This window comes from Sphaerodactylus townsendi, linkage group LG03, assembly GCF_021028975.2.
Source record: "Sphaerodactylus townsendi isolate TG3544 linkage group LG03, MPM_Stown_v2.3, whole genome shotgun sequence".
In the NCBI taxonomy this organism is placed as follows: domain Eukaryota; kingdom Metazoa; phylum Chordata; class Lepidosauria; order Squamata; family Sphaerodactylidae; genus Sphaerodactylus; species Sphaerodactylus townsendi.
This window is the reverse complement of record NC_059427.1, coordinates 24,395,785-24,422,520: the sequence shown is the minus strand read 5'-3', so window position 1 is coordinate 24,422,520 and position 26,736 is coordinate 24,395,785. Positions and strand designations below refer to the sequence as shown.

Here is a 26,736-nt window from a genome sequence, read left to right as displayed (position 1 = left end):
TTGGATGGGCACCCTTTTGCCTTTTAACAGAAATTGTCCAACTGCCATCAACGAGGGTATCAAAAAGAAGGCTTGAAGATATTCTTCTACCATACTACACTTCACAATATCTGTTTATTTTAAATGTTTTTTCCCTTTTACAAATTTAGCTGCAGCAGATGCTTTATTAAGGAGGAAAATAGAAGGCAGGGGGTGAGGGAAGAGAGGAACTTTCACTCTTTCCTCCCTTGCCATTTTCTTGCTAGAGAAAGCTGCCCTTCAACACATACGCACATCTGCCTCTATTCCTACAGTGGTGAACATTTTTTTCCCTTACAGAGGGGAAAAAGAGATTGCAGTTGGGGTTTCCCAAAGACAAAATGGCAGGGGAAGAGTTAACTCCCTCTCCCCATACACAGAGAGAGTTCTCCTTGACAATATTTGCAAAAGGAAAAAAACGTTATTTTAAAAAAGCACAATCATAATATGTAGCTGACCGAAGAATCATCTCCCTGTATTGAACTTTGCCATTTGTATTACATTTTGATTCCTATGATCCAATTTAGGCCAAAAAGCAGAATAAAATATAAGATATAAAAGAAAGGTGGGTGGTTGGCAGGGAAAAAAAATATCTATAGTTCACCTTGTGGTTTCTTTCCAGGATTCATATAACACACAAGAATTGGGGGGGGGGGGGGGTAGAGTGGTGGCCAGTCCAACATTATTTAGTTACTATATTAATTATAGTTTATTATTTGTTCTACTTAAGTCTCAAGGTGAATTACATGGTATAAAACAATGTACTCAACTAGCATAAGTGATATAATAAGCAATGCAATAAGACTAGGATTATATACATTGTATACATATATTGTGTGTATATATATATAGTATATACATATATATATTATATATTGTATATACATATATTGTGTCTATATACAAAAAAGTATCAGACATGCCATGTCAAACAGTGCAAAAAAATGGAATTACGAAAAAGGAAAATAATGCTGTCAAGAGAATGACAGAACATAAAACAAATAGATCGTAGATAGGATACACTGGTATAGCTTACAGTCCTATTCTGTATTAGCTTATAAAAATGCCCGGTCAAACAACTGTTTTACATAGCTTGCAGAATTAAAGAAGTCTTTCTTCCAGTTACTGAAACCTAGAACTGTAAATACAACTCTGTCACTCAAAACAAAGCTTTCAAACGGAAAACACCTATCATAGCTAAAACGCTGGTTGACATTCTTATTTTGTTTTTCTGTAAAGAAGCTGAGGATGTGATTTTATGCACCTAAGCCTGGAGGACAAATTGGTTCACTTCTGTAAAAAGTCAGCCTCTGCTGCAGTTCTATGCTTGAACTGTAGCGATTGTTGGGTTCTAGTTATGAACATGTCCAGTTTCTTACAAGATCAAGTTATTAAACTGATGCCAAGTGAAGAAGAAGAGTTGGATTTATACCTCGCTTTTCTCAACCATGAGGAATCAAGAAGCTCCAAATATACAGGTCAGTTACGACACCCTTTTAAACAGGATTTCCAAATTGAACACAGAACTAAATCACTAGTTTAACATGATGATAGTACCACCCAGTAAATGGATAAGATCATCAACTGCCCGTACCATGGATATTTTGTCATGGCTCCCTTCTTGAGAAATGGCCTTTCAGAGGAATAAGGAAAGCCCCCATTTTTGTAATTCCACAAACTACCCTGTTCCCCGAATATAAGACATCCCCTGAAAATAAGACATAGTAGAGGTTTTGCTGAAGTGCAAAATAGAAGGCATCCCCCGAAAGTAAGACGTAGCAAAGTTTTTGTTTGGAAGCATGCCTGACAAACAGAAAACAGAAAAATAAGACATCCCCTGAAAATAAGACATAGTGCATCTTTGGGAGCAAAAATGAATATAAGACACTGTCTTATTTTCGGGGAAACACGGTATGTAAAACAGGCTGGTTCATAGGGGGATTTTTATAAAGGTGGTAAAGCTATGTGATAACTGCATTGCTTCCTACCCTTGTGATACCATTTTCTGCATTGTCCTATTGCGAGTAATGATTTCTGCTGTTTCAAATTGCTGTAATCCTAGTATTATGTTATTTATTGGATGTCTCGTCTGATTGACTGCATTGACTTCCACTGTAATCCATTTTGAATCTCAGTGGGATAGGTAGATTGTAAATAAAGGAAATAAAATAAAAAGTGTATAGGATACGGCTGTGAGTAGGATTCTTTCCTCAGTAAACACTCATAAGGTCCTGCAACAGTATCATGATCCCTGTGCTGCCCACAGGTAAATGATCCTTTCCCAACAACTTTCCATCTTCAGAGCAAACACTGCAATCCTCCCCTGTAAAATTCCTTTGGAGAAGCACATATGAGCAACAGAAGACTTCTGCAGGATTACTGTGGAACACTGTCCTGTTCTCTTTCCTTTTTCCTTTGCTTTGTTCAGAATCTGCTACAACACGATTTTGACCCTTTCCTTCCTTAATCTCATTCTCTCTCCCTCTGCTTTATTCCAACATGATATGACACCTCTACTGAGTGACCTTGGGTGAGTCACAGTTCTCTCAGAACTCTCTCAGTCCCACCTACCTCACAAGGTGTCTGTTGAGGGGAGAGGAAGGGAAAGGAGTTTGTAAGCCACCTTGAGTGTCCTTACAGGAGAGAAAGGTGGGGTATAAATCCAAATTCTTCTGTTTCACTGACAAAAACAATATCTACCTAATTAAAAAAAATATCTACCTAATTAATAACTAAATGCTGATGAGTTGAAAACGACTCATGGCAGCCTCATGAAGTTCCAGCTCATGGGGTTTTCAAGGCAAGACATAAGCAGATGTGGTTTGCCATTAACTTTCTCAGCACAGCAGCCTCCATCTTGGGTCGCCTCCCATCTAGCACTGACTGTGGCCAAACCTGCTAGGCTTCCAAGCTGTGATGAGCTCAGGCTAGTCTGGGCTATTTAACCTGCTATATCTAATTATTGAGAGCATTTTAAATAGGTCGACATTTTGTAACACCCCACTCTTATAGCCTAAAACCACTTCCTCTATTATACGTTGCTGAAGACCTCTTAGGCAATGTTCATCTACTCCTAAACAGACTGTCCTTTTCGATTGAAGAGCCAGTATATACGCAGGCTTACCTTTAGCCATGATCTGGAAATTGAAACTTGTACAGAATGCGGCAGCCAGGCTCCTCTCCGGAGCAACAGCTAGGGACCGGATTACTCCGGTCCTATACCAACTGCACTAGCTGCCAAACGAGTACCGGGTCATGTTTAAAGTTTTGGTATTGACCTTTAAAGCCATTCGCGGCCTTGGCCCTGCATATCTGAGGGACCGTCTCTCCCTATACCGCCCTTCTAGGCCCCTCCGCTCATCGGAGGCGGACCTACTGGTGATCCCTGGCCCCAAGGCAATCCAGCTGGCCTCTACAAGGGCCAGGGCTTTTACGGCTCTGGCCCCTACCTGGTGGAACAGGCTTCCAAGTGAGATCAGGGCCCTGCAGGACTTACAAAGTTTCCGCAGGGCCTGCAAAACAGACCTGTTCCGCCAGGCGTTTGGCCAGCCGGGATGATGTCAATTCCGCCATATGAACACCTGGCCTCCCGTGGGTACATAAAAGAGGGGGAGGGGTTGAAGCAATCGGTAGTTTTAGTATTTTATGCATTTTGATGTTTATGATGTTTTACGATGTTTTAAATTGTTCTTATTGATGGACACCGCCCTGAGCCTTCGGGGAGGACGGTAAATAAATAAATAAATAAATAAATAAATAAAGTTCTTTCTTCATAGATGTATTAGAAAATAATCTGCTGGTGCATTCTGGCAATTTTCAGCATCTGTAGTGGGTGAAATAGACTGTATGAATTTGGTTCCTTATGGTCCAGTAGGGGGATGGGGTGGGGCTGAATCAACCTGGGGAGGTTGTGGAGGCCTGCGCCAGTGGATTTGCCCTCCCTGGGGCACTTACTCCAGCACAGAGGAAATCACAGTGGTGGTGGGTGTCTGCCCCAGCTTGGGACACCCAGACAAGGAGCCCAGTGCTATGTCAGTGTTCTCACACCACAACCAGCCTTGCTGGCCCAGCAGGAACGTGGCAGAGGTGTTCCCTGGTTGAGCTAACCTTGGTTGTCTTTTACCCAGGGTTTGTGGCAACTGCGCCGCACCCCCAGCCCTTGGACTTATACCACCCTTTTGGCAACTTAACCTTTTAGGCAGCATGAGTCTATTAAGCCCCATGCAGAGCTTTCTGGCAGTGGCTTGTGTGTGTGTGTGTGTGTGTGTGTGTGTGCGTGCGCGCGTGCGCATTTTGTCACCCTCTCTGCACCACTGAAAAGCCCTCTGGAGATGGCTGGGTGTCGTCATTCCTGGCTGTCCAGGGCTCTGGATTGGGCTGTCCATCTTCACATGTGTTTGCATGTGTGCTACAACTACGACAACGACTTCCTCTGACAAATATAACTTCCAGAGGTGCAGAAGAAGAAGATGGAAGTCTGAGGAATGATACCACAAGCAACTTAACCTTTTCAGGCCAATTCCAGAAAGCAAAAATAGACATAGTAATTTAGCAGGAGATAGTAAACAAGACAGCGATTCTTCCTGGTAAATAAGGACAGCTGCTTCAGCGGCAATAAACCCATTAGATTTGAATGCTGCATCCACACAACAAGGATTCTGTTTTGCATGCATCACTGCTGCAAAGAGAGAGGTATCTGCACAACAATGGATCATCAACACATGAATTCTCTACGTTTTCCATGCCCCGTAGGGATTTCTGAAGGTTTTTTTTTTAATCAGCAATTGCTTTAGTGATTGCTTTTGGAAGACCACCAAGGAAGACAAAGGCTGCAATGCAGAGGAAGACAATGGGAAATCATGCTCACCCCTCCCTGTTGGAATAATACCGGAACAGGGGCACATAGCCAAATATCTTGAATTATTAACTGAACCCCAACAGAGATGCATTATCATAAGGGCCAGATCCAATACTTTCCCATCGGCCATTACAAAGGGTCGTTACTTATCCGTCCCTCTCCAGGATTGGGTTTGTCCACACTGTAAAAACCAAGTGGAGACTCTTGCTCACATTATACTCGACTGTCCGAGATATGTGGGCATTAGGAATTTCTCTCCCAGGGTGGCCCTAGACAAATCTGAAAGAGACTCTGACAGTTCTGTTGTGGAGCTTCTGTTAGTAGCAAAATTTCTCTTACAAGTGACAGAACTTTCTAAGTAATGTCTACAGCTATATAGCCTTTCTGTCTGCGTTTTGAATGTACTCTTGATTTGTACTTCATAAATGTCTGGTAACCAGTGGTGGGATCCAAAAAATTTAGTAACAGGTTCCCATGGTGGTGGGATTCAAACAGTGGCGTAGTGCCAATGGGACTGGGCGGGGCACGACGGGGCATGGCCAGTCATTCCGGGGGTGGGCATTCCTGGGCGGGGCCGTGGCAAGGATGCAGCTGCTGCGCTGGTCCTTGGGTGGGAAACGAATGCACGCAGGCGCAGGCTGCCACGCACGCCGGTGCACCTCCTATGGCTAAACTGCTTCAAGTTCCGCGCGCTACTGGTGAGAGGAGGGCGTAACTAAAGCAAAAATCACGTGGCAAAATCATCAATTAGTAACCCCCTCTCAGCACACACAAATAATTAGTAACCTACTCTCAGGAACCTGTGAGAACCTGCTGGATCCCACCTCTGCTGGTAACGCTCTAGAGCCTATTTTAAATGCCTAATAAAGGTTTTTGTTGTTGACAAAGGCTGCAATGCTGAGGAAGACAATGGCAAACCACCCCTGCTGGTCTCTTGCCTTGAAAATCCCATGAGGCACTTGATTATCTTCAAATCCCAATTGTTTGGGAGAATTTTCTAGACACATTTTCCTGCTACATAACAGCAGCTATGAACTACTGAGGGTATTACAGTGCTACCGTAAGCAGGTCTACACCCATGGATTTAGAACAGTGTAACTGCTTAGGATGGCACTGTTTGCCTCACAGTCAGATCCTGAGAGGGCTGCAGTTCACGGAAGCTTGTAGAAGAAGAAGAGTTTGGATTTATATCCCCCCTTTCTCTCCTGCAGGAGACTCAAAGGGGCTTACAATCTCCTTGCCCTTCCCCCCTCACAACAAACACCCTGTGAGGTAGGTGGGGCTGAGAGAGCTCCGAGAAGCTGTGACTAGCCCAAGGTCACCCAGCTGGCGTGTGTGGGAGTGTACAGGCTAACCTGAATTCCCCAGACAAGCCTCCCTCCACAGCTCAGGCGGCAGAGCTGGAAATCAAACCCGGTTCCTCCAGATTAGATACACAAGCTCTTAACCTCCTACGCCACTGCGCAATGTTTAATGTCTTTTAGGCATTATACCAGAACATTTTAAAACCAGGCTCTTCGTGATAAGAGTTCTATTTTCCTTTGTTGTTGAATAGTCTGCTTCTAGCTTTTTTGACTGCTAGATGTTTGTATAGTTTCTTACATTGTTATTTCCTAGGTGGCTGTCTCTGTGAGTTTATTGCATAGTTTTTACTTTCTGAATCATCCTGAGAGGTCCCTGGAGAGCAGGCAGATGATAGGCATCACAAAGCTTGGTTATTTACCCAGCTTCTGATATTGGCAGACCATGTGGATGGTCTTCACATTTCTCCACATGATCCAACACTTTCACATGACTGGTGAACAAGAGAACGATCAACTGACTTAACGGTTTACAAAGCGTCGTTCTTATGAGCTGCGGAAAGGGAAGCACGCTCGTTTCAGCCCTTGCTCCTTCCCTTCTCTCTCATGCGCACCCTTTCAGAAAAAAACAGAAATCAAAGAAGCTATTCAGGAGCAAAGAGATGCGAGCAGCCCTCATGAGCCTCTATTAAAGTAACCTAAAAGTGCACATATTGGACTTTCACAGGGCTTTGAGTGACATCGTCAAGACCAAAGGATTTGCAATTTAACAAAGCAGGGCATTGATGCATCACTATATCCCACTCACATAATTGCCTGCATTTTGGGAATCAGCAGAGTTACAGACCAATCCAGATGGAGGGAGAAGAGCTCACTGGTGGCTGTGACGGTGCGGCAAAGGCAGCCCCGTGCCGCCTCCAACACAGCTCTGGAAGGCACAGTCAGCAGCCAGGAAAAGAAGCCCCACTGCGGCTTGGACAACTCCATCGGGGAAACAGACTATGCCTGGGGTGTTCCTGGGCCGAAAGCCTGGCGGAAGTTGATTAAAATAGGCCTCACCCTTAGGAATGTCCCTAGCCTGCCCCCAGCCATGCCTGTGTCCAGCTTTAGACTGGTGCAGCTCCAGTTGACAGGCTCTTTCAGGTCAGGTGCCACTGAAGTATGTGGCACCCACTTGCCGCCCTGTTTGCCTTTCCCACGAGTGGGGTGGGAATATGTGCCGGCGTGGCTGTGTACTGGTTCCAGGAGCCGCTTCCTTCCCTACCCGCAGAGTGGGCTGCCCATCTGTCCTATTTGAAACTCTGTCCTCATCAGGGCCGCACCATTCTAAGCTCATTGGTGTCAGTGCTCTTAGAAAGGTGTCGCTCTGGATTACATTGCTGGTGACCCCTTCATTCTTCCTGCTCTCTGCTGTGCCTGGCTAATGGCTATCTAATCAATTTAATATTATTTTGGAGGAAGCTGACCAGACTATTCCAAGAAAGTATAATTTTTTTCAGTTTTAGCCTTCCTGGAATTCCGCATTTCCCACTTTCAGTTCTAATGCTTGTTACAAACTACCAGAGGACTTTTCAGCACTGCCCCATGATGTTATTCGTCGTTTCAGAAGGCACCCATGTTGGACTATTGTACAGCTAGATCAGGGGTCGGGAACCTTTTCCCCTCAAAGAGCCATTTGGCTCACCACCAAATTTGGCTCACCACCAAAGAGCCATTTGGCTCACCCCCCCCCCACTTGCTCGCCCCCCGTCCCCTCCCACTTGCTCGCTCGCTCGCCCTCCCTCCCCCCGCCCACTCACACCCCCCCCCGCGGGCTAGAGATGTGCCCGCCCTGCTTCCTGCAGGGCGGGTGAAGAGGGACCCGGTGGCTCGGCCTGCCCGGCCGCTGGGAGAGCGCCCGCCCCGCAAGCAGCGGGGCGGGCAGGAGCCAAAGCCCGCAGCGCGGCCTCACCGGCCGCGGGCTAGAGATGTGCCCGCCCTGCTTCCTGCAGGTCAGGCGAAGAGGGGCCCGGCGGCTCGGCCTGCCTGGCCGCCGGGAGAGCGCCCGCCCAGCAAGCAGCGGGGCGGGCAGGAGCCAAAGCCCGCGGCGCGGCCTCGCCGGCCGCGGGCTAGATATGTGCCCACCCTACTTCCTGCAGGGCGGGCGAAGAGGGGGCCGGCGGCTCCGCTCATGGAGCCGCAGAACAGCGGCGGAAGAGCCGCATGCGGCTCGCGAGCCGCGGGTTCCCGACCCCTGAGCTAGATTCAAATCCAGTAGCAGAGATCAACAAGATTTTCTGGATATAAGCTTCCGAGTCAAAGCTCCTTTAAAACATATGAGCGATGTTATTCATGTCTCACACAGTTGTCATTAGTCCAGAATGGAACGTGATCTGATCTACCATACTGGGAGTTTAATTCAAACAAAGTGTGGCTGGTAGCTCCTTCTTTGGGTGCTTTTATTTTAAGGTTACATAGGAAATGGGAAACAGCTACCTTGGATACAGGGAGTACCTTGAAACACAGGCCTTTTGGATTACAAATCAGCCTTGTGCCCTCCTCAGCAGTGGCGTATCTGCCTAGGGACAAGGGATACCCCTTGTCCCCGGACGCCACTCTTCTGGTCACAAAGGGGGGGGGAAATTGCCCCCCCACGTGACCAGGAAGTCCTACTGTCGTTGTTTTCGTGCCTCGACCCCATCTGAGGCACACAAAAAACGATGAGGCAGCAGGACTTCCTGCTGCCTCCAAGCGCCCTCAACCCCACCCTGGACTCCCCCATCCCTTCCTTCCCCCCCTTCCTTCCCAGCCGGCAGCCTGCAGTCTTTTCTGACCTCCCCTCCGGGCAGGCCAGAAGAGACTGCAGTCCCAGCCTCGGATACCTTCTTTTATAAGCACTGATGCCAAGGTTGGGGCTTGAAGAGCAGGAAGTCCCACCCCTTCCTGCTCCCCAAGCCCCACCCCCTGGCCTCAGTGCTTATAAAAGAAGGTCTCTGAGGCAGGGACTGCAGTCTCTTCTGGCCTGCCCGGAGGGCACCCTAGACCTTGCCCATGTCCATGGTGGGCACCCTAGACCTTGCCCATGTCCATGGTGACATGGGCAGGGTCGAGGGCAGTGGGGGTGGAGCCTGGAGGCATCAGGGGTGGAGCTAGGGGGCAGAGCCTGGGGGGCGTCCTGGAGACAATTTATCTCTGGGCGCCATTTACCCCTGGTACACTTCTGCTCCTCAGTGTTAGCACCTAAGCCGAGCAGTGCAGAAGCATCTAAATAATATTTTAGTTTGCTAGTGTTACCCAGATCTCACTTTTACTTCACAACAGCAACAGGTAAGTGAATCAGTTTTGCGTCTGTTTTATATGGAAAAGCCTGCTGAGATTATTACAGCACACATACGATTGACCTGGACCAAAAGGGAAAAAAAACTGAACGGCTGGTTTGTATGGCTTGCATCCTATTTCAGCAAGCATGATATCTGAATTTACACAGCGTAGTTTTCCCACCTCCTCCCTTCTGTGGCAATCCAAAATGCTTTCCAAAATCCTGTTCTTGAGGGATCCCTGTCTCCCAGGAACAGGATCTCTGGGAGTATTTCAGATTCCTATGAAAAGAAAGGAGATCACACTCCGTGGACAGAATTCCTTGCGGCAGCCAAAGCACTATTCAGGATCCAACTATCTCTCATCAAAAGTACTGACTAATCAAAGGTGTGACCTTCTCAAGTTGGCCTTTTAAACCAGAGGCCAAAATACGATTTTACCACTAACTCTTCTGAATTCCGAACAAATTTAGACATCAGTTGATTCTGGTCTTCCAAAACTTTTATGACATGAGCGAAGAACAATAGCATAATTACAGCTTGCTAAGTATAGGATCCATGTCATCAGTGTTAAGCCATATTGGCATAAAACCGGGAGTCAGTTTTGTCCTCAAGAAAGCAAACTACTATTCCCGAGTCTTGCTATGGAGTACATGGTCAGGATTCGGAGCTCTGATCTTCCGGCACCATAACTTTAACCACACCCTCCATAACTTTTTTGCCGCTTTTGGTAACCGTACATGACACTGAAATATATGCGAGCCCTCTCTTCAGTCTCTCCACTTCTGCTGAGGCCAAGACCTCTTCTCCAACATATAGAGGGGCTGGAAAAGTAATTTCCTGAGACAGAAAGATACAGCCGTGGCCAGGCATTTTTGTACCCAGTACAGCAGAGATAAGTCCATTGATCAGCACACCATGTACCACTGTTCTGCCAAACCTTGTCCTCTTTGCGTACTCTTCATCCAGGTGTAACCGGTTTGTGTCCCCAGTTAAGTCAGAAAAGGTGACCACGTCCTGCTGTGTAAAAGCCTTTGTTAGTTCTGCCTTGTCTCCTACTTGGATGTGTAACTGCAGAGGGTAGGGCTGCATGAGGAATGGCACAGGAACTTTTGTCTTTGTTGAGAATATTCTGTGGCAGCTTGCTCCAAAGATTCTGCACCTAGATAGGGTGATCAGCATATTGGGTGGCTTGGCTTTTTCACAAATCTTGTTAGTTGCGTTTCCTGTGGATTCAATCCAGCACAAGCTCTCTGCTGTTCCCAGCTAATGCTAGAAGGAATGGAGAGGTCTGGGAAGAGAAGCAAAAATCCACAGCAACATAAAAAGTTATTAATAGCCACACCAGTGTCTTGTACATACAGCAAAATCTGAGCAACATGAACCAAATAAATTGGAAATGAATTTACAGTGCCATCCTGAGGAGAGTCATAGCTTTCTAAGCCCACTGACTTTGATAAAGGGTGCAGCTCTGCTTAGGACGGCACTGTTAGCCTAGGAGCTACCGCAGAGGTCCCCAACCTTCAAAGCCTACAGGCACATTTGGAATTCTGATGCAGCATGGTGGGCACAGTAACAAAATGGCTGCCAAAGGAGGGAAAACCAGTCACAAAATGACTGTTACAATGCAGATACAGTGGAACCTTGGTTTTCGTTGGTAATCCGTCCGAAAAGAATCGATGAAAACCGAAACCAATGAAAACTGAGGCAAACTTTTTTATCAATTGTAGAACAGACAGACAATGTTAGGGTCACTTTAACTCAAGTGCCCTGAAGAACAAACAGAAAGGAACTGAAAAAAATCCTTTAAAAATATTTTTCCCACTAGTGTCTTCACTGCAATTTTATTTCTACCCACACTGATAAAAGAGAATACAATTATTTCTTCTTCTTTGCAGCTGGTATCATGCTCAATTAAAGCGCCAAAGGGTTTTTTTTTTAATTGCTGGAACTTACTTTGGGGTCAATTTGATCCACAAAAGCGTATTTTTTGTTTGTACAAGCGTTTGCTTTTCAATCACAGTACAAAGCACAAGAGGGAAAAAGCCCGCAAGCCTGACATTTAACAGATCTGTGTAGATCACAGTCTGGTTTTGTCTGTGAAATCTGAACAGCAAAGTAGATCACGCCAAACTCAACACTTATGAGTGACTGGAACAGAAGTCACAAAGTTGCATCATCAAAGAGGAAAGGATACCACTGCAAAACAGACAGTGGTCCAGCTTTTCCAACCATCAGTTTGGAGTCATGTTACACTACGACAGTGGTGGCGAACCTTTGGCACTCCAGATGTTATGGACTATAATTCCCATCAATTGCACAATTGGCCATGCTGGCAGGGGCTGATGGGAATTGTAGTCCATAACATCTGGAGTGCCAAAGGTTCGCCACCACGGCACTACGATAAGGCAAGCTCAGGTTCAAACCTCCACTGTGCCATGAAAACTCACTGGGTGACCTTGGCCCAGTCATGCCCTTGCAGCCTAAGTTACAGGATTTTCAGGAAGGTAAAATGTTTCATGGAGGCCAATGTTTGCTATCCTGAGCTACTGGGAGGAAAGAGTGGATAAAAATGTAATAAATATGCAGGATCTCTGGTTTCTGCACTTTAAAGAGCTCAGCGAAACAACCAACATCTCTTAAACAGGCAAACGTACCGAAGACACAAAGATACAAAACCGTAACTAAGCATGCAGCCTGGAAAAAATTTCTATTCACAATCGTTAACACGTCATCCCACCTTGTGGAACAGCCTGCCTGAAGAGGTCAGGACAGCTCCTACTCTCCTGCCCTTCTGCAAACTATGCAAAACTGAACTATTCAAGAAGGCTTTTCTGCACTGGTAATAATGCTGCACTGTGTAAAATGGTTTCCGAACTTGGATTAATGATTAGTACTTATGGTTCACACTGCTGTGTATAGTGGGATCCTATTATGTGAATAGAATCCTATTATTTCTGTGATGCTTCATGCGTCATGTTAATACTTATACTATGTTCCAGTTTCTTTTGGCTGATTCCACACTTCTAGTATCCTAATGCACTGGTTATTTCTGAAGACGGTACTGACTCCCTATGTGTAAATCCGCCTTGAGTCCCTGCGAGGAAGGCGCACTACAAATAACATAGATAAAAATAACTAATCATAACATAGATGAAAACAAATAATAATATCCAAAAGACTCATCAAGACTTCTGGGTTTGGGACTACGACATTAAAACAAAATTTAAAATGTAGGAGTCAAAGTGAATTTTAGCCATTTCTTAAGGGAAACAGGATTAATTGGGTAGACTTAAAGGGCATACATACATGCACTCGGCAAGCAAATATCACTGTAGGGACCAGGTACGCTTTTTATATTTTTAAGCGGCTCTAAGATCTGCAGTAATGTCACTGTATAATTTAAGTCTTACCTGTGTAACCCTAAAAGCACACTTTCGATTCTGGTACGAATCAAACAGGGTCAATGCACTCCACAGCTTTACCAGGCCTCTGAGTAAACAACAGAATTACACACATAAGTGAAAACTGTACCCAAGAGTCATCATGGAAAACAAAGAAAATTATTGCATGAAGCAAATAGGCAGCCCAATCCAGATTGGGGAGGTGGTGGGGCTGATTGAGCTATGGGGAGCCGCAGAGAGTGTCATCGACACATTTGCCCCCTCTGCCGGCATAGAAGGCCCTCACGCCAACAGAGGGAGCAAAAACACCAATGCCCACCCACCCCACAGCTCCATGGTGGGCAAACCCAAAAGTCTGGGCCACTGCAGAGCTACGCTGACATCCAAGCAGAGTAGTCACCAGGATCTGGTGTTCAAAGTTCAAACCCCAACTCTGCTGTAGAAGCCTGCTGGGCTAATCACTTTCAGCCTAACCTACCTCATGGGGTTGTTGTGAAGATAAAGGAGAGGAGAACAAGGGAGGATGATTCTGGTACCCACTGGGGAGAACGGCATGGTATAAATGAAGTAAGCAAGTATGAAGGAAGGCAAATTAAGGGTTTGCGTATAGAAACACCGCAGTCGCCGAAAGGCAAGATACACAGCCCAATGTTCAGGAAGAGTCCAACACATGTCAACACAGTCGACTAGAACCAATTTAACAAACTTAGTTTTGGGGGATGAACAGTTAATGCTGACCAGATATAATTTATTTTCCCAACCATCTCTTTAGAGCACTGCAACCATACAAGGGTTTGAATGTTGGAACCTTATTGTTGGGATGGACCAGTGGTGGGATCCAAAAATTTTAGTAACAGGTTCCCTTGGCAGCCCCCCTTCAGCGAAGGGGGCAGAGGCGTACCTAGGCAAACCTGAACCCTGGGCAAAATCTGAGTTGGATGCCCCCCCATGGGCAGCCACCCCACCACGACCCCCCAAATTTTTTTTGCACCAGGTCATTTCTAAATCATCATCACATTATAGAAAATGCCCCAACTCACAAATCTGAACACAGCAATGGTGAAACACGCAGGTTCTTTGATAGAGACTGGTGAGATAAAAGGTACGAAAGGCTGAGAATCAATGAATTGCAGTACCTGAAAGGGATTAACCCAGTCAGGGAGTTACAATATTAGTCGCAATTGCTATATGGAACCTTCACGTTCAAAGGCAGTATGCCTCTCGAGGAGGCGAGGGCGTGGAGATGGAAGAGCGGACCCAATTAGTAACTCCCTCTCAGCACACACAAATAATCAGTAACCCACTCTCGGGAACTGGTGAGAACCTGCTGGATCCCACCTCTGGGATGGACAAGTCTAAAAGTTGTCTTAGGACAGTGGTTCTCAACCTGTGGGTCGCGACCCCTTTGGGGGTCGAACGACCCTTTCGCAGGAGTCGCCTAAGACCATTGGAAAACGCACATTTCCGATGGTCTTAGGAAATAAATATTTCACAATACATAATTACGTATTGTTTTTGTGATTAATCACTATGCTTCAATTATGTTCAATTTGGTAACAATGAAAATACATTCTGCATGTCAGATATTTACATTATGATTCATAACAGTAGCAAAATTACAGCGATGAAGTAGCAACGAAAATAATTTTATGGTTGGGGGTCACCACCACATGAGGAACTGTATTACAGGGTCACGGCATTAGGAAGGTTGAGAGCCACTGTCTTAGGAACTGCACTTATTTATTAAGACAGTTATTGTAACACCTGGTGCCTGAACATTTTTTCCAGCTTTTTCCTCTTAGGGCCAACAAGGTGCAAAAAAGTAGCCATACACTAAGCCACCACTAGGTGGCCCCTCACACTCCAGTGGCAAAAATAGTCCACCAAGCATGAGGAATCTTTTCTAACAATTAAAAAAGATGTATTGTCAAAGGCTTTCATGGCCAGAGACAATTGGCTGCTGTGAGTTTTTCAAGCGCTGTGGCCATGACCTGGCAGTTTTTTCTCCCAATGTTTCACCTGCCATCTACGGCTGGTATCTTCAGGAAGTTTTTTCGTCCTACAGGCAGGCCACCCACAGACAATACTTGGCAGATTCTTCAAGTACAGAAAGAAAAAAAAAGCCAACTTTATCAATGAACTAATGGGGTGGGGGTGCAGGGACAACTCCAGAAGCGACCAGATGAGGACTAAGAATGATCCTGGAGGCACAGAATGCTAACAGGAAATAAATGTGGGGAGATGGAAAGGGAAATTAAGATGATGCTAGGTATAGATGTAGGTGAAACTTGAAGAAGAAAAAGAAGGAGGAGGAGGAGGAGGAGGAGTTTGGATTTATATCCCCCCTTTCTCTCCTGTAGGAGACTCAAAGGGGCTTACAATCTCCTTGCCCTTCTCCCCTCACAACAAACACCCTGTGAGGTGGGTGGGGCTGAGAGAGCTCCGAGAAGCTGTGACTAGCCCAAGGTCACCCAGCTGGCGTGTGTGGGAGTGTACAGGCTAATCTGAATTCCCCAGATAAGCCTCCACAGCATAAGCGGCAGAGTGGGGAATCAAACCCGGTTCCTCCAGATTAGAATGCACCTGCTCTTAACCACTACACCACTGCTGCTCTTTAGCAGCAAAAACTACCAGACTATGGCCACAACAGCTAATTATCTTCCTTGTTTTAGTCCTACAAGGGAAAAAAATCTAGTTCAGAACTTGCCATATTATAAATTTTGAGAATCTTACATAATAGGGACACGAAGTATGGCGAACAAGTTTTTTTCTTCATACGACAGCACATCCACAGGCAGGGCCGCACCGACCTAAATAAAAATGACATTTTCTTTAATTCATCCAGCACAAGAACGAAGAGAAAAACCCGCCTGGCAAGTTCAATTGTCTTCTCTTTTGAAAAGGCCTTATATAAGAATGGAGAGAGATCAGCCTTTTCATTATCAGGCTGATGCTTAAGGGAAGTTTGCTGGAGAGAGACCAGCATTTCTTCTTCCATGGTAGATGTCCTGTGGGCCTCAATTGCCTGAGCCAGCCGCCCCCCCAAGTGTCCACGGGTTTCCTTTGCCATCCCTGCACAGGCCCAACCCTTTAAAATGGCAAATTCAACTAGAAATGCCAAGCGGAGGCAAACAGCATTGCTGGACTATTTCAGGTGCAAATAAATGTTCATGCTCCCTTTTGGCTCCCTTCCTCCTTCCCTCTGAGGTGGAAAAGGCCAGAAGTAATACCGTGTTTCCCCGAATATAAGACAGTGTCTTGTATTAATTTTTGCTCCCAAAGATGTGCCATGTCTTATTTTGAGGGGATGTCTTATTTTTCCTGTGTTCTGTTCGTCGGGCATGCTTCCCAACAAAAACTTTGCTATGTCTTACTTTTGGGGGATGCCTTATATTTAGCACTTCAGCAAAACCTCTACTATGTCTTATTTTTCGGGGATGTCATATATCAGGGGAAACAGGGTAGCACATACCTTTGAAGAGCTCCTACCAGTCTCCTGTGCAGAAGATCCAATTAAACATAAATGAGGGGCTCCTCACCCAATTGTCTAACTGAGCATCACTACATCTGGGTGGCTCATGCTGATCATGAAAATTAAAAAATAACAGACCGCTCACAGATAAATCAGGTGTTCCTATACACTTGGCAGACTCCCCAAGTGCAGAGAAAAAAAATCAAACTTATAAATGAACGGGCTGGGGGGCTGAGGGAGCCAATAGGGACAACCCCAAAAACAGTCAGACGAGGACTATTAAGGCTTCAGGAGGCAAAGATTGTTGACAGGAAATAAAAGTGGGGAGATGGGAAGGGAAATTATCCTGCCCATGTTCTGGGAAGCTTATGGAATTCTGGACTGGGAGATCTGGGAATATGGGGAAGAGAATCCTGAAGTATCACCCCCTCCTGGTAAGCTGGGGAGCAATTCCTCACAAATCCTCAGTTTGTGCAAATAATTTCAGAAATGCAGCATTCTTAGGACAGTCACATTGTCAACAAAAGCCAACAACAACATACCTCACCATGCAACAGTTTTAGAGCAGAGACGATAAGTTGTTTGAACTCGACAGCATTCAGGCTAATGCCCACTTCTTGGAATTCCCTGAAATTTATTTTCATATCAACTGTTAGAATATCCCAGTTACCATAAAAGAAGCATGTTGTACAAAATCTCTCCAAAGGTGGAAAGGAAATAAGAAAGGCAGGGAGTTCAAACTTACAAATGGATCTTCAGATAGTAGTATTCCGAAGCATTCTTAAGAACTATTCTCTCATAGGAAGACAGTTTGGAGTCCTGGCCATCTCCAGATTCAATCATACTAGCAAGGAAAACCTAAAAAAGCACAAATGGCCCATTATGACTTATCACCCGCATTCATAACCATAAATATTTATTACAGTGAAGTATCACTCTGCTTGTATGAAACTGAGTCAACAAAGCACCTTGGGGGACTTTAAAAACTAGACACAAGAAGTATATCCTCAGTTGCCAAATTGAACACATAGATATAGATGGGGGAACAGTAAAGTAAGCTTGTGAGGCCAAAGTGTTTATGGTTTATATAGTACAAAGGAAAAAAAATAATCACACAAATGCTTAAAATGCATTCATTCTAAAAATAACCTTGAACATAATTTTTATACACGCAATGTAGGGGGGGATGCAATTAATTTTTTTAAATGAACAAAAATCTGCAAATGCACAACCCCCATGTAGATTGACCTCATATATAAAAACCAGAACTGTAACCAGAACAAGAGCTCCTGGATAGAAACACAGGACTGATCCCTGTCTCTAAATTGACATTTCCAATTTAATTCACTAACAATTTGTTTAAAACTATGGGCCTACCAGGACAATCCTAAACACAGCTACATCCTTCTAAGCCCGATGACTCCTTCCTTCATCTTCTCATTTGGAACGTGAAAAAAAAAAATCAAACTCTATTTTGGAACATGAAAAAAAAATCAAACTTCATAATGTATCACTGGCCCATTGAAGGAAGGGGGCATGGGTAAATGGATCAAGGCAGGAGATGAGAAGTCGTATCAACAGCTGCTGCAAAAGCTGTGAAAAAAGCATCATACATCCTGTGAAGGCTGCAACTTGGCAACCTCGTTCTAAAGGGAGCAGTTAATACTGTAGAGCTGTCAGGTTAGTAGCAACCAGGGATTTCATTTTCTGTTGTTGAGGAACCCTTTGCACAATAATTCGTCCACCCACTCAGGCCTTGCACAGAACACCAGCACGCAGCAGAGAAATATGGGGCACATATTAGGGTGATGTTCTATTATTCAGGATGCTAGTAAACGTGATAAATTAAAGTATGACAACTGCAAAGCTTAAAACGACCAAAGGCATATTCATCTCCTGCCTCAGAGCAGCACACGGCTATGGAATACAGTTTGTTGACTTTCAGGGAAGCTAGATCAAACCTACCAATCTTCTCATTGAAGAACCCTTAATTAAACCAAAACAAAACCCTGGGAATCCCCAAATGCACTTTGAAAATTACAGTACCAGAGTGGCAAATGTGAGAAAAGGGAGCGACAGTTAGATAAACAAGAGACAAACATTTTGAAAAAAATATGATACATTTGATAAGCATATGTTTACATTTTGATTTGTTTATGGATAGTATGAAAATGATCCCCTTTGCTAAAGGTGGGTAATGTTTGATCTGGGATACTAGTTTCAAAGAGCTAAAAGACAGCTGTTATAGAAGAGTTTATTTCGAACTCTCACTGATTAGTCTTCTACATCTGATGGATAAACGTCTGATTGTTATTAGATACTGGGCGATGACCGTAGGGGGTTTCAAGTTGCTTGCATCTTCAGGAAATCTTTCTTATAATGACTTTTCTGGTGTGTGTCATTTCTGGAGATTCTATGCATTGCAAAAGATTGTGGAACGTATTCTAGCATGCACAAGCACATTCACATTATCACTTTGTGAGAAATGACTCTCTCAACCACATCCAAAACCACTACACCACAAATCCACTTACCAACTAATCAGCAGTACGTATGTTTTCTCACTCTGGAGACTTGGAAGTAGCAGGACACTACAGCCAGGGGCATCCACAGGTGACAGCTACAAGGAAGAACGGAAGTTGGTTGCTTTGGTAACAGACGTAGAGCTGGGAAAGGCCTAGATGTCCCACAACAGATGAGAACAGCCAGTGGTCCTGCCTACCACTTGATCTCTTCTGCTGATTTCCCTTCAGGGAAGCTGGGCACCAGTTGCTGGCCTGTAAAACCAGAAGCATCAGCATGAGAATCTCCATAAGAGAGGGAAGAATTAACACGGAGGAAAAAGCAAACAGAAACACAGGAAAAATCAAGGAGGAGACTGCATTGAGTGAATAAGAAAGTGTGTATGTATGTCTGTGAGAGAAATCGTTGTAGCCCCGTGTAATCTTTTTAGGAGGAAGGGAGAGTACAATGAGACAGCCACCACAAATTTTTCGATTTCCCATGCAACCACATGAATAGCTTCCATTTCTGTACTCTCATTCTCCAAAACTCTGATGTTTCCATCACTTTCTACATATATATTCTCAAAGCCGAGCCAGCATGGTGTAGTGGTATAGAGCAACAGACTCTAATCTGGAGAACTGGGTTTAATTCCCCACTCCTCCACATGAACAGCAGACTCTAATCTAGTGAACTGTGTTTATTTTCCAGTTCCTACACATGAAGCCTGCTGGGTGACTTTGAGCTATCACAGTTCTCACAGAACTGTTTCAGCCCCACCTACCTCACAAAGTGTCTGTTGTGAGGGGGAAAGGGATGGCAAATGGGAGAAGAGCAGGGTATAAAAAACAAGCTATGCTTCTTAAGTCCGTTGTACCAAAAGAAAACAGAAATGCAGCACCTTTAAGACACATGAAGCTGCCTTATAGTTAATCTGACCATGCATCTATTGAGGTCAGAACTGTATTTACTCTGGGGTGCTGTGTGGTTTCCGGGCTGTATGGCCGTGTTCTAGCAGCATTCTCTCCTGACGTTTCGCCTGCATCCGATCCTCTGAAGAAGCCAGCCACAGATGCAGGCGAAACGTCAGGAGAGAATGCTGCTAGAACATGGCCATACAGCCCGGAAACCACACAACACCCCAGTGATTCCAGCCGTGAAAGCCTTCGACAATACATTGTATTTACTCTGACTATCAGCGACTGTTCCAGCAAAGGAAACGTGTACATTTACCATGTGCATACCACCTCGGTGTAAGCGAACAGAGCCCTGGAAAAAACCAACTGGTCATAAATGATACCCTTATGGTAGGTTAAAAATGGCTTGCCAAAGCCGATCCAGTAGTGGTAATGGCTCAGCTAAGACTAAAAGTACATTTCTACCCAGCTAAGGATCGAAAATACAGCAAGAAACAACCACGCAAACCTAGCAATCGACGCCTCCTTGCAGGAGACCTTTTAAAGAAAGAATGCCACTGCTAGGAGAGGGGAAGGGGGGAGAGAAAGAGAGAGATGCTTGCAAAAGGTCTTTCTTTCACATTTCTATTGAAAGTACGTTTGCTTGCTTGCTTGCTTTTAAAGCACGCGCATAACTAACCTAAGGATGAGAATGGAAGGCGATGACGTCTCAGGCCAAATCGAGGCTCTTCCCACATGCAAGTTCAGAAGCAGCCAAACTTCACGGCGATAACTCCCCTCCTACTCACACGTGAGACAGCGCTCCCTACACCACGCATGCTCACAAACGGTGGCCGACGCGAAAGGAAACTGCCGGGCGGAACTTCCTCAGACCGCCCCCCCCCCCCCCCAACCAATCAAAATCCTTTCTCAGCCAATGGCCGTACGCGGGTCAGCCATAAGGGCTCCTCAGAGCACGGAGTCACGCACGCCCTCTAGCGTCCTTTTTCTGCAGTGTGTGTATGCTTGTTGGCTGGCAATCTTGAACAGTCACCAGAAAGTGGGGAGAATACAAAAGGGCGCTACAGTGAATTAGATATTGCTAAGTGTACACCGCGGGCCGAACTTCGAGGGTTCACATAGCCTCCCTTCTTTCAGATCCCCCATCAGCCAACAATATAACATGGGGGGGGGGGGTGGTTGTGTGGTTTCCGCTGGGCTGTATGGCCGTGTTCCAGTAGCATTCTCTCCTGATGTTGTGGCTGGCATCTTCAGAGGATCTGTGGCTGGCATCTTCAGAGTTATTAGATATAAATACTAACATTACAAGCTGGTAATATTTTTTTAGATATTAATCTAATAAAATAAAAATCAATAAAACGAGGCTTGTCATAAGCCACAGACCCTTCCAATTCCCAAACTGCATTGTAGGGATAATAATAGTGGGGTGCACTGACAAGTAGATAGAGATCCCACAGGTGAATGCCAGTGAAGGCAGCCAATGGGCTTAGCCTTAGATCTGTTGCCTGAGTCTTCCCTCCAACTCCCTATCACTTAGTAGTCCTGCTTCACCGGTTTGATATTCTTGGAGTTTCCCTCCCTCTCATTTGTGAGTGTGTAAAGTTCTGTCAAGTCACTTCCAACTCAGGGCAACCCTATGAATCAGTGTCCTCCAAAATGTAATGTCCTATTGTTAACAGCCTTGCTCAGGCCGTGGCTTCCTTTATAGAGTAAATCCATCTCATGCTGGGTTTTTCTCTTTTTCTGCTCCCTCAATTTTTTCTCAGCACTATCTTTTTGAGTGACTCATCGTGTCTTCTCATAATGTGACCAAAGTACAACAAAAGTCAAACTTGATTTGATATAGAACCCATTTGTTTGTCTTCTTGGCAGTCCATGATATCTATAAAACTCTTCTCCAACACTACATTTCAAAGGAATGTACTTTCTTACAATTAGCTGTCTTCATTGTCCAGCTTTCACCCCCATACATAGCAATAGGGAAGATTATGGCATGAATTAACTCTCCCTTTCCTTTCCTTTCCTTCCTATTTATGAACTTTTAAATTTATTTTGATTATGAAGGGCTCCGAGGAGTTTATGGCATGGGGACTGAAGCATAGGCAAACGATCGCGTCACACACTGGCATGGGCTGTAACTCTTAAAGTACCAAATATATTTAGTCACATTTCATCAAACCATATATTTCCTAGAATTATCATCAATAGCATAACATACACGCCTAACAAAAAGTGTATAACACTTCCAGTGGTGGGATTCAGCAGGTTTGCACCACTTCGGCAAAACCGGTTGTTAAAATGGTGCTTGTAAACAACCGGTTGTTAAATTATTTGAATCTCACCACTGAACACTTCAGGTAAACAAAATCCTTTTCAAATACTTTCCAAGTTCCGTCTCTATTCACAAAAAACTGTAGACTTCTGTTTTTCTCCACAAGGCGGCGTGTAGACTCAATGTATGTTCCATTCACATACTACTTCTTCCACAGAGTATAATACAATATAAATAACTGTCCCGGTTCCAAGTAGTCTTACATTTGCAAATGCTACAAAATTCTTCAAATGTTTCAAACCTTCTCAAACGCCTTGCACGTTTAATTGCGCTTTCAAGGATTCTTCCTTAGGAAAAGTAAAAGTCAAAATGAAAATATAAGCATCACCCTTATTCTTAGGGAGTAATCATTCCTTAGTACATTCCTTTGGCCACATAACCAGGATTTCTACAAAACATGAAATTATTACATTATAAGCGCAATATGTACACCTTTACAATATTATTTATAGTTAGTTACATGTTTATCAATAACAGATATAAGTCTATCATATAATATGTCATACTGTAAGACTCCTTCTTCCAACAAATATTGTATATGTTCAATGAATAGTATGATAGAATACTAGTGTAACAACAAATTTTTGTAATACAAGTAAAATAGCCTAATACATTAAATTCTTACTTTCTCTCCACAGAATTGAATCATATCCTTCTTGGCTCTCAAATATGTCACAAATGGCAATGGTAGAACCATATGAAGAGCAGAAAAAGACTTACTGATGTGAAACAGCTGTGTCCTAACTCTAGTGATGTAGAAATGTCTTAAAGGCCCATTTACATATCAACCAGCAAGACTATCCACCCGATTGAGAATATGAGCCAAAGTTTGTTTGCAATCATTTTTGCTCTACTTTCCAGAACAATAAGGACAGTGGTGGAGCTACAAGGGGATGGGGGGATTTTTTACCCGTGCACCGGACGCACGCCTGGGGGGGGTGCAGAAAATCACCCCAGGCCCCTCCCCCTTCCCCCTGCGTTGCCCCCCGCGTTGCCCCCCCCCCTTCCCACACTTACCTTAGTTCCTTGGGGTTCTCAAGGTCTCCTGGGAAGTATAGTTCCCAACAGGCCGTTTTTACTGTGAACAGGCCTTTTGCAGCCTGAAAAAGTTATAGAAAAAGGAAAGGAACTAAGGTAAGTGTGGGAAGGGGGGGGAGGTGCCATGGGGGGGCCGGAAAATATAGAATGTGCACTGGGTGCACTTTGGCACAGCTACGCCTCTGAATAAGGAGCTCTGGCACAGATCCTGCATGGGGACTGAAGCAACCCGGCCGGTATATGTGGTGACATTAACCTTATCACATTTGGCATACCATCCCAATTCCTGGATTTGTAGGCGAGTGTGTGTAATTCCTACACAGGAATGGAATGAGCCAGGAAGGGGCAAAGCCTCTGGAGGAAGGAAGATGCAGCATGTACGGAACAGAAGAAGGAAGCAAGAGTGCCTGGCAGGAGCTTGAAGTTTAATTATAGGCTCTTAACACATTGTTTACTGTAACTATGATAGTTATATGGGAACTAATAAGGGAGGGGGACTTTTGTTCTGTATTGTAATTTTTAGAATGTATTGTTTCAGGGTTGTGTTTATGTTGGGAATTGCAAGTGTCTGTCACAATTCAGACATGAAGGGGTTAACTATGTGCATGCTAATTAGTTACTGAGGTCAGAGTTTTCTGACCAGTTCATTGATTAAGCTATTGGCTAGCTAACCCCACGTAGATCAGAGGTTATAAAGTTAAGTATGTTTCTTTGTCTCACCAGATTCACTACAGACACATGCTCTTTGCTACGACAAGATTCACCTTAAGAGGTGAATCTCTGCCTTGCGAGATAGGTACCATGTGGGCTCACGTGGTCCTAAGCAATGTAACTTAAGTTAGTGCTAGAATAGAAAGCTGTTCTTTATTTTCTTCCATGTAAACCCTTCCCTTATTAGTAAGTAAACTCTTTTATATCATAACAGCAATCGTCTCATGGTCTTTTATTCCGCACTCTGCTAAATATCAAGTTTAACAACCCAACAGTTTATTTGGTGGGAGTTCTCTTGGGACCTCAATCTTCTGAGGCCTGTACACCAAGAATTCACTTGGAAACTTCCTGGGCCACCTACAAGAGGAAAGAAATGGACTTGGGGTTGGCAAACTGTGAAAAAGGGGGAAAAGTTAATTGTTAAACTTGAATCAGGTCATGGTTTTGCTGTATTAGTAAGTTCTATGTTAATATATGATTTGTTAAGTGAGAAATAAAGAGAAAATTTGTTTTTTTAAGTGTTTGCCAGATTTGTTCCAAGTTCTGCCCCACAGAACCCACAAGCTAAGGTTACATGTATAGTTTCCTTGTAACCACTATGCACGATGTTCCAACCTTGCACGCAGGGATACAAAATAGGCAATTCTGAGTCCTGTTTAACAAAAATGACAAGAAGTGGTTTTGGGGTTCACTAGTATTTCAAATGTGCAACTATATATATTTAGACGTTTCGTTACTTTTTCTAATATTTTTTATTATTAGTTTTATATCCTGCTCTCCCCAGTCCACAATGTGGCAATCAGACTTCTTTCCGGGGCCAGCCGCTTGGAACATATAACTCCAGTGCTGTGTGATTTATGCTGGTTATCTATTTTCTTTTGGACCCAGTTATTTCGATCTTTACCTTAAAAGACCTTCACCACCTGGAGCATTCAGATTTATCAAACCACATTACATGGTATTTATAAAATCTTCCATTTCTTTGTACTCTGTTGAGGAACCACAGATGTGTGCCCTCTTTGGCCATCAGGTATAAAACAGTAGCCTAGTTTACTGCCATAAAATTTAGACTTTTTTCACTTTTGTAAATCCTTCTTCCTCTCTTATTAGAACTACTTTGTTGTGATTTTGTCATTAGTGCCTAGAGGAGGTTGATGGATGTGCGAGCATTGCCGCTTTACAATTTAATAGAGTGCGAATTCTGATGAAAAGCCAGGTGAAAATATTGGATTGGCCACACCTTACATCTGATGTTAAATGTGAGAACATGTTTGCTTTCCATTTCAGCTGGGTCTCCTGCCATCATCCCCATTTGCTGACAATACATATTATGTTTCAATCATTAGGCGAGGAGTAAGGTAAAAACAAGGTTTATTTCATGGACAGCTACCACAGTAATACATCAGGCTAAGCAGGAAGAAACTACTCATACACTCCAGTGAAATGATGGGAAAAAAACAGACCCAGAGTCCACTTCCATAACACAGGGGACCTGAACTCCTGACCGGGTGAGTGGCAATGCAAGCACTTAACCACTACGCCATGCGGCTCCTGTCTATTTCAAGTCCCTACCAATTGTTGATCTATTTGGTAGATGTTCTCAACACTCTTTAGGACAAAACTTGTGGACTACAGGTCCCCAAAAATTCATAGTGTTTCTTTTTCATGAAAACTTCACTGCAGATTGAGAGTTTCTCCAGTCACTCTGTTCCTTGTAACATCTCGTGTTCATTCTTATGTATCACCTTTGAGTGAGCCAGAGGTAGGGGCGTTCTCAAAGAAGCCATCACAGGATCCCAGTGATCCTGCCAACTACCACTCAGAGTTGAATCTTCTGTACCTGGGTAGGGTGGTTGAGAGACCAGCTACAGATAAGAACATAAGAACATAAGAACATAAGAACAAGCCAGCTGGATCAGACCAGAGTCCATCTAGTCCAGCTCTCTGCTACTCGCAGTGGCCCACCAGGTGCCTTTGGGAGTTCACCTGTAGGATGTGAAAGCAATGGCCTTCTGCGGCTGTTGCTCCCGAGCACCTGGACTGTTAAGGCATTTGCAATCTCAGATCAAAGAGGATCAAGATTGGTAGCCATAAATTGACTTCTCCTCCATAAATCTGTCCAAGCCCCTTTTAAAGCTATCCAGGTTAGTGGCCATCACCACCTCCTGTGGCAGCATATTCCAAACACCAAAAATTTCTCTCTGTCAACATTTTCTACCCCATGCATAATTTTATAGACTTCAATCATATCCCCCCTCAGACGTCTCCTCTCCAAACTAAAGAGTCCCAAACGCTGCAGCCTTTCCTCATAAGGAAGGTGTTCCAGTCCCTCAATCATCCTCGTTGCCCTTCTCTGCACTTTTTCTATCTCTTCAATATCCTTTTTGAGATGTGGTGACCAGAACTTAACACAGTACTCCAAGTGTGGTCGCACCACGGCTTTATATAAGGGCATGACAATCTTTGCAGTTTTATTATCAATTCCTTTCCTGATTATCCCCAGCATAGAGTTTGCCTTTTTCACAGCTGCCATACATTGAGTTGACATTCCCATGGAACTATCAATTAAGACGCCCAAATCCCTTTCCTGGTCTGTGACTGATAGCACTGACCCCTGTAGCGTGTATGTGAAGTTTGGATTTTTTGCCCCTATGTGCATCACTTTGCATTTTGCTACATTGAACTGCATTTGCCATTTCTTAGCCCACTCACCTAATTTATCAAGGTCCGCTTGGAGCTCCTCGCAATCCTTTGTGGTTCTCACCACCCTACATAATTTGGTATCATCTGCAAACTTGGCCACCACGCTACCCACCCCTACTTCCAGGTCATTTATGAATAGGTTAAAGAGCACTGGTCCCAATACGGATCCTTGGGGGACACCACT

The 26,736-nt window shown here is 44.4% G+C and overlaps 2 protein-coding genes across 2 annotated transcripts; both read right to left on the bottom strand.

The window, feature by feature from the left end:
- Window positions 1–9,957: 9,957 nt before the first annotated feature.
- Window positions 9,958–10,655, bottom strand: HTD2 (hydroxyacyl-thioester dehydratase type 2). Its single transcript, XM_048492252.1, has one exon. The coding sequence runs from the start codon at window positions 10,653–10,655 to the stop codon at window positions 10,131–10,133; it is 525 nt and encodes a 174-aa protein (XP_048348209.1). The 3' UTR covers window positions 9,958–10,130.
- Window positions 10,629–20,595, bottom strand: RPP14 (ribonuclease P/MRP subunit p14). The gene is made up of 7 exons (XM_048492254.1): window positions 20,448–20,595; window positions 18,884–19,126; window positions 17,095–17,207; window positions 16,892–16,976; window positions 15,611–15,687; window positions 12,887–12,965; window positions 10,629–10,764 (listed from the first exon to the last, which is right to left on the bottom strand). The coding sequence occupies exons 3-7, from the start codon at window positions 17,190–17,192 to the stop codon at window positions 10,708–10,710; spliced, it is 396 nt and encodes a 131-aa protein (XP_048348211.1). The 5' UTR covers window positions 17,193–17,207; window positions 18,884–19,126; window positions 20,448–20,595; the 3' UTR covers window positions 10,629–10,707.
- Window positions 20,596–26,736: the final 6,141 nt, after the last annotated feature.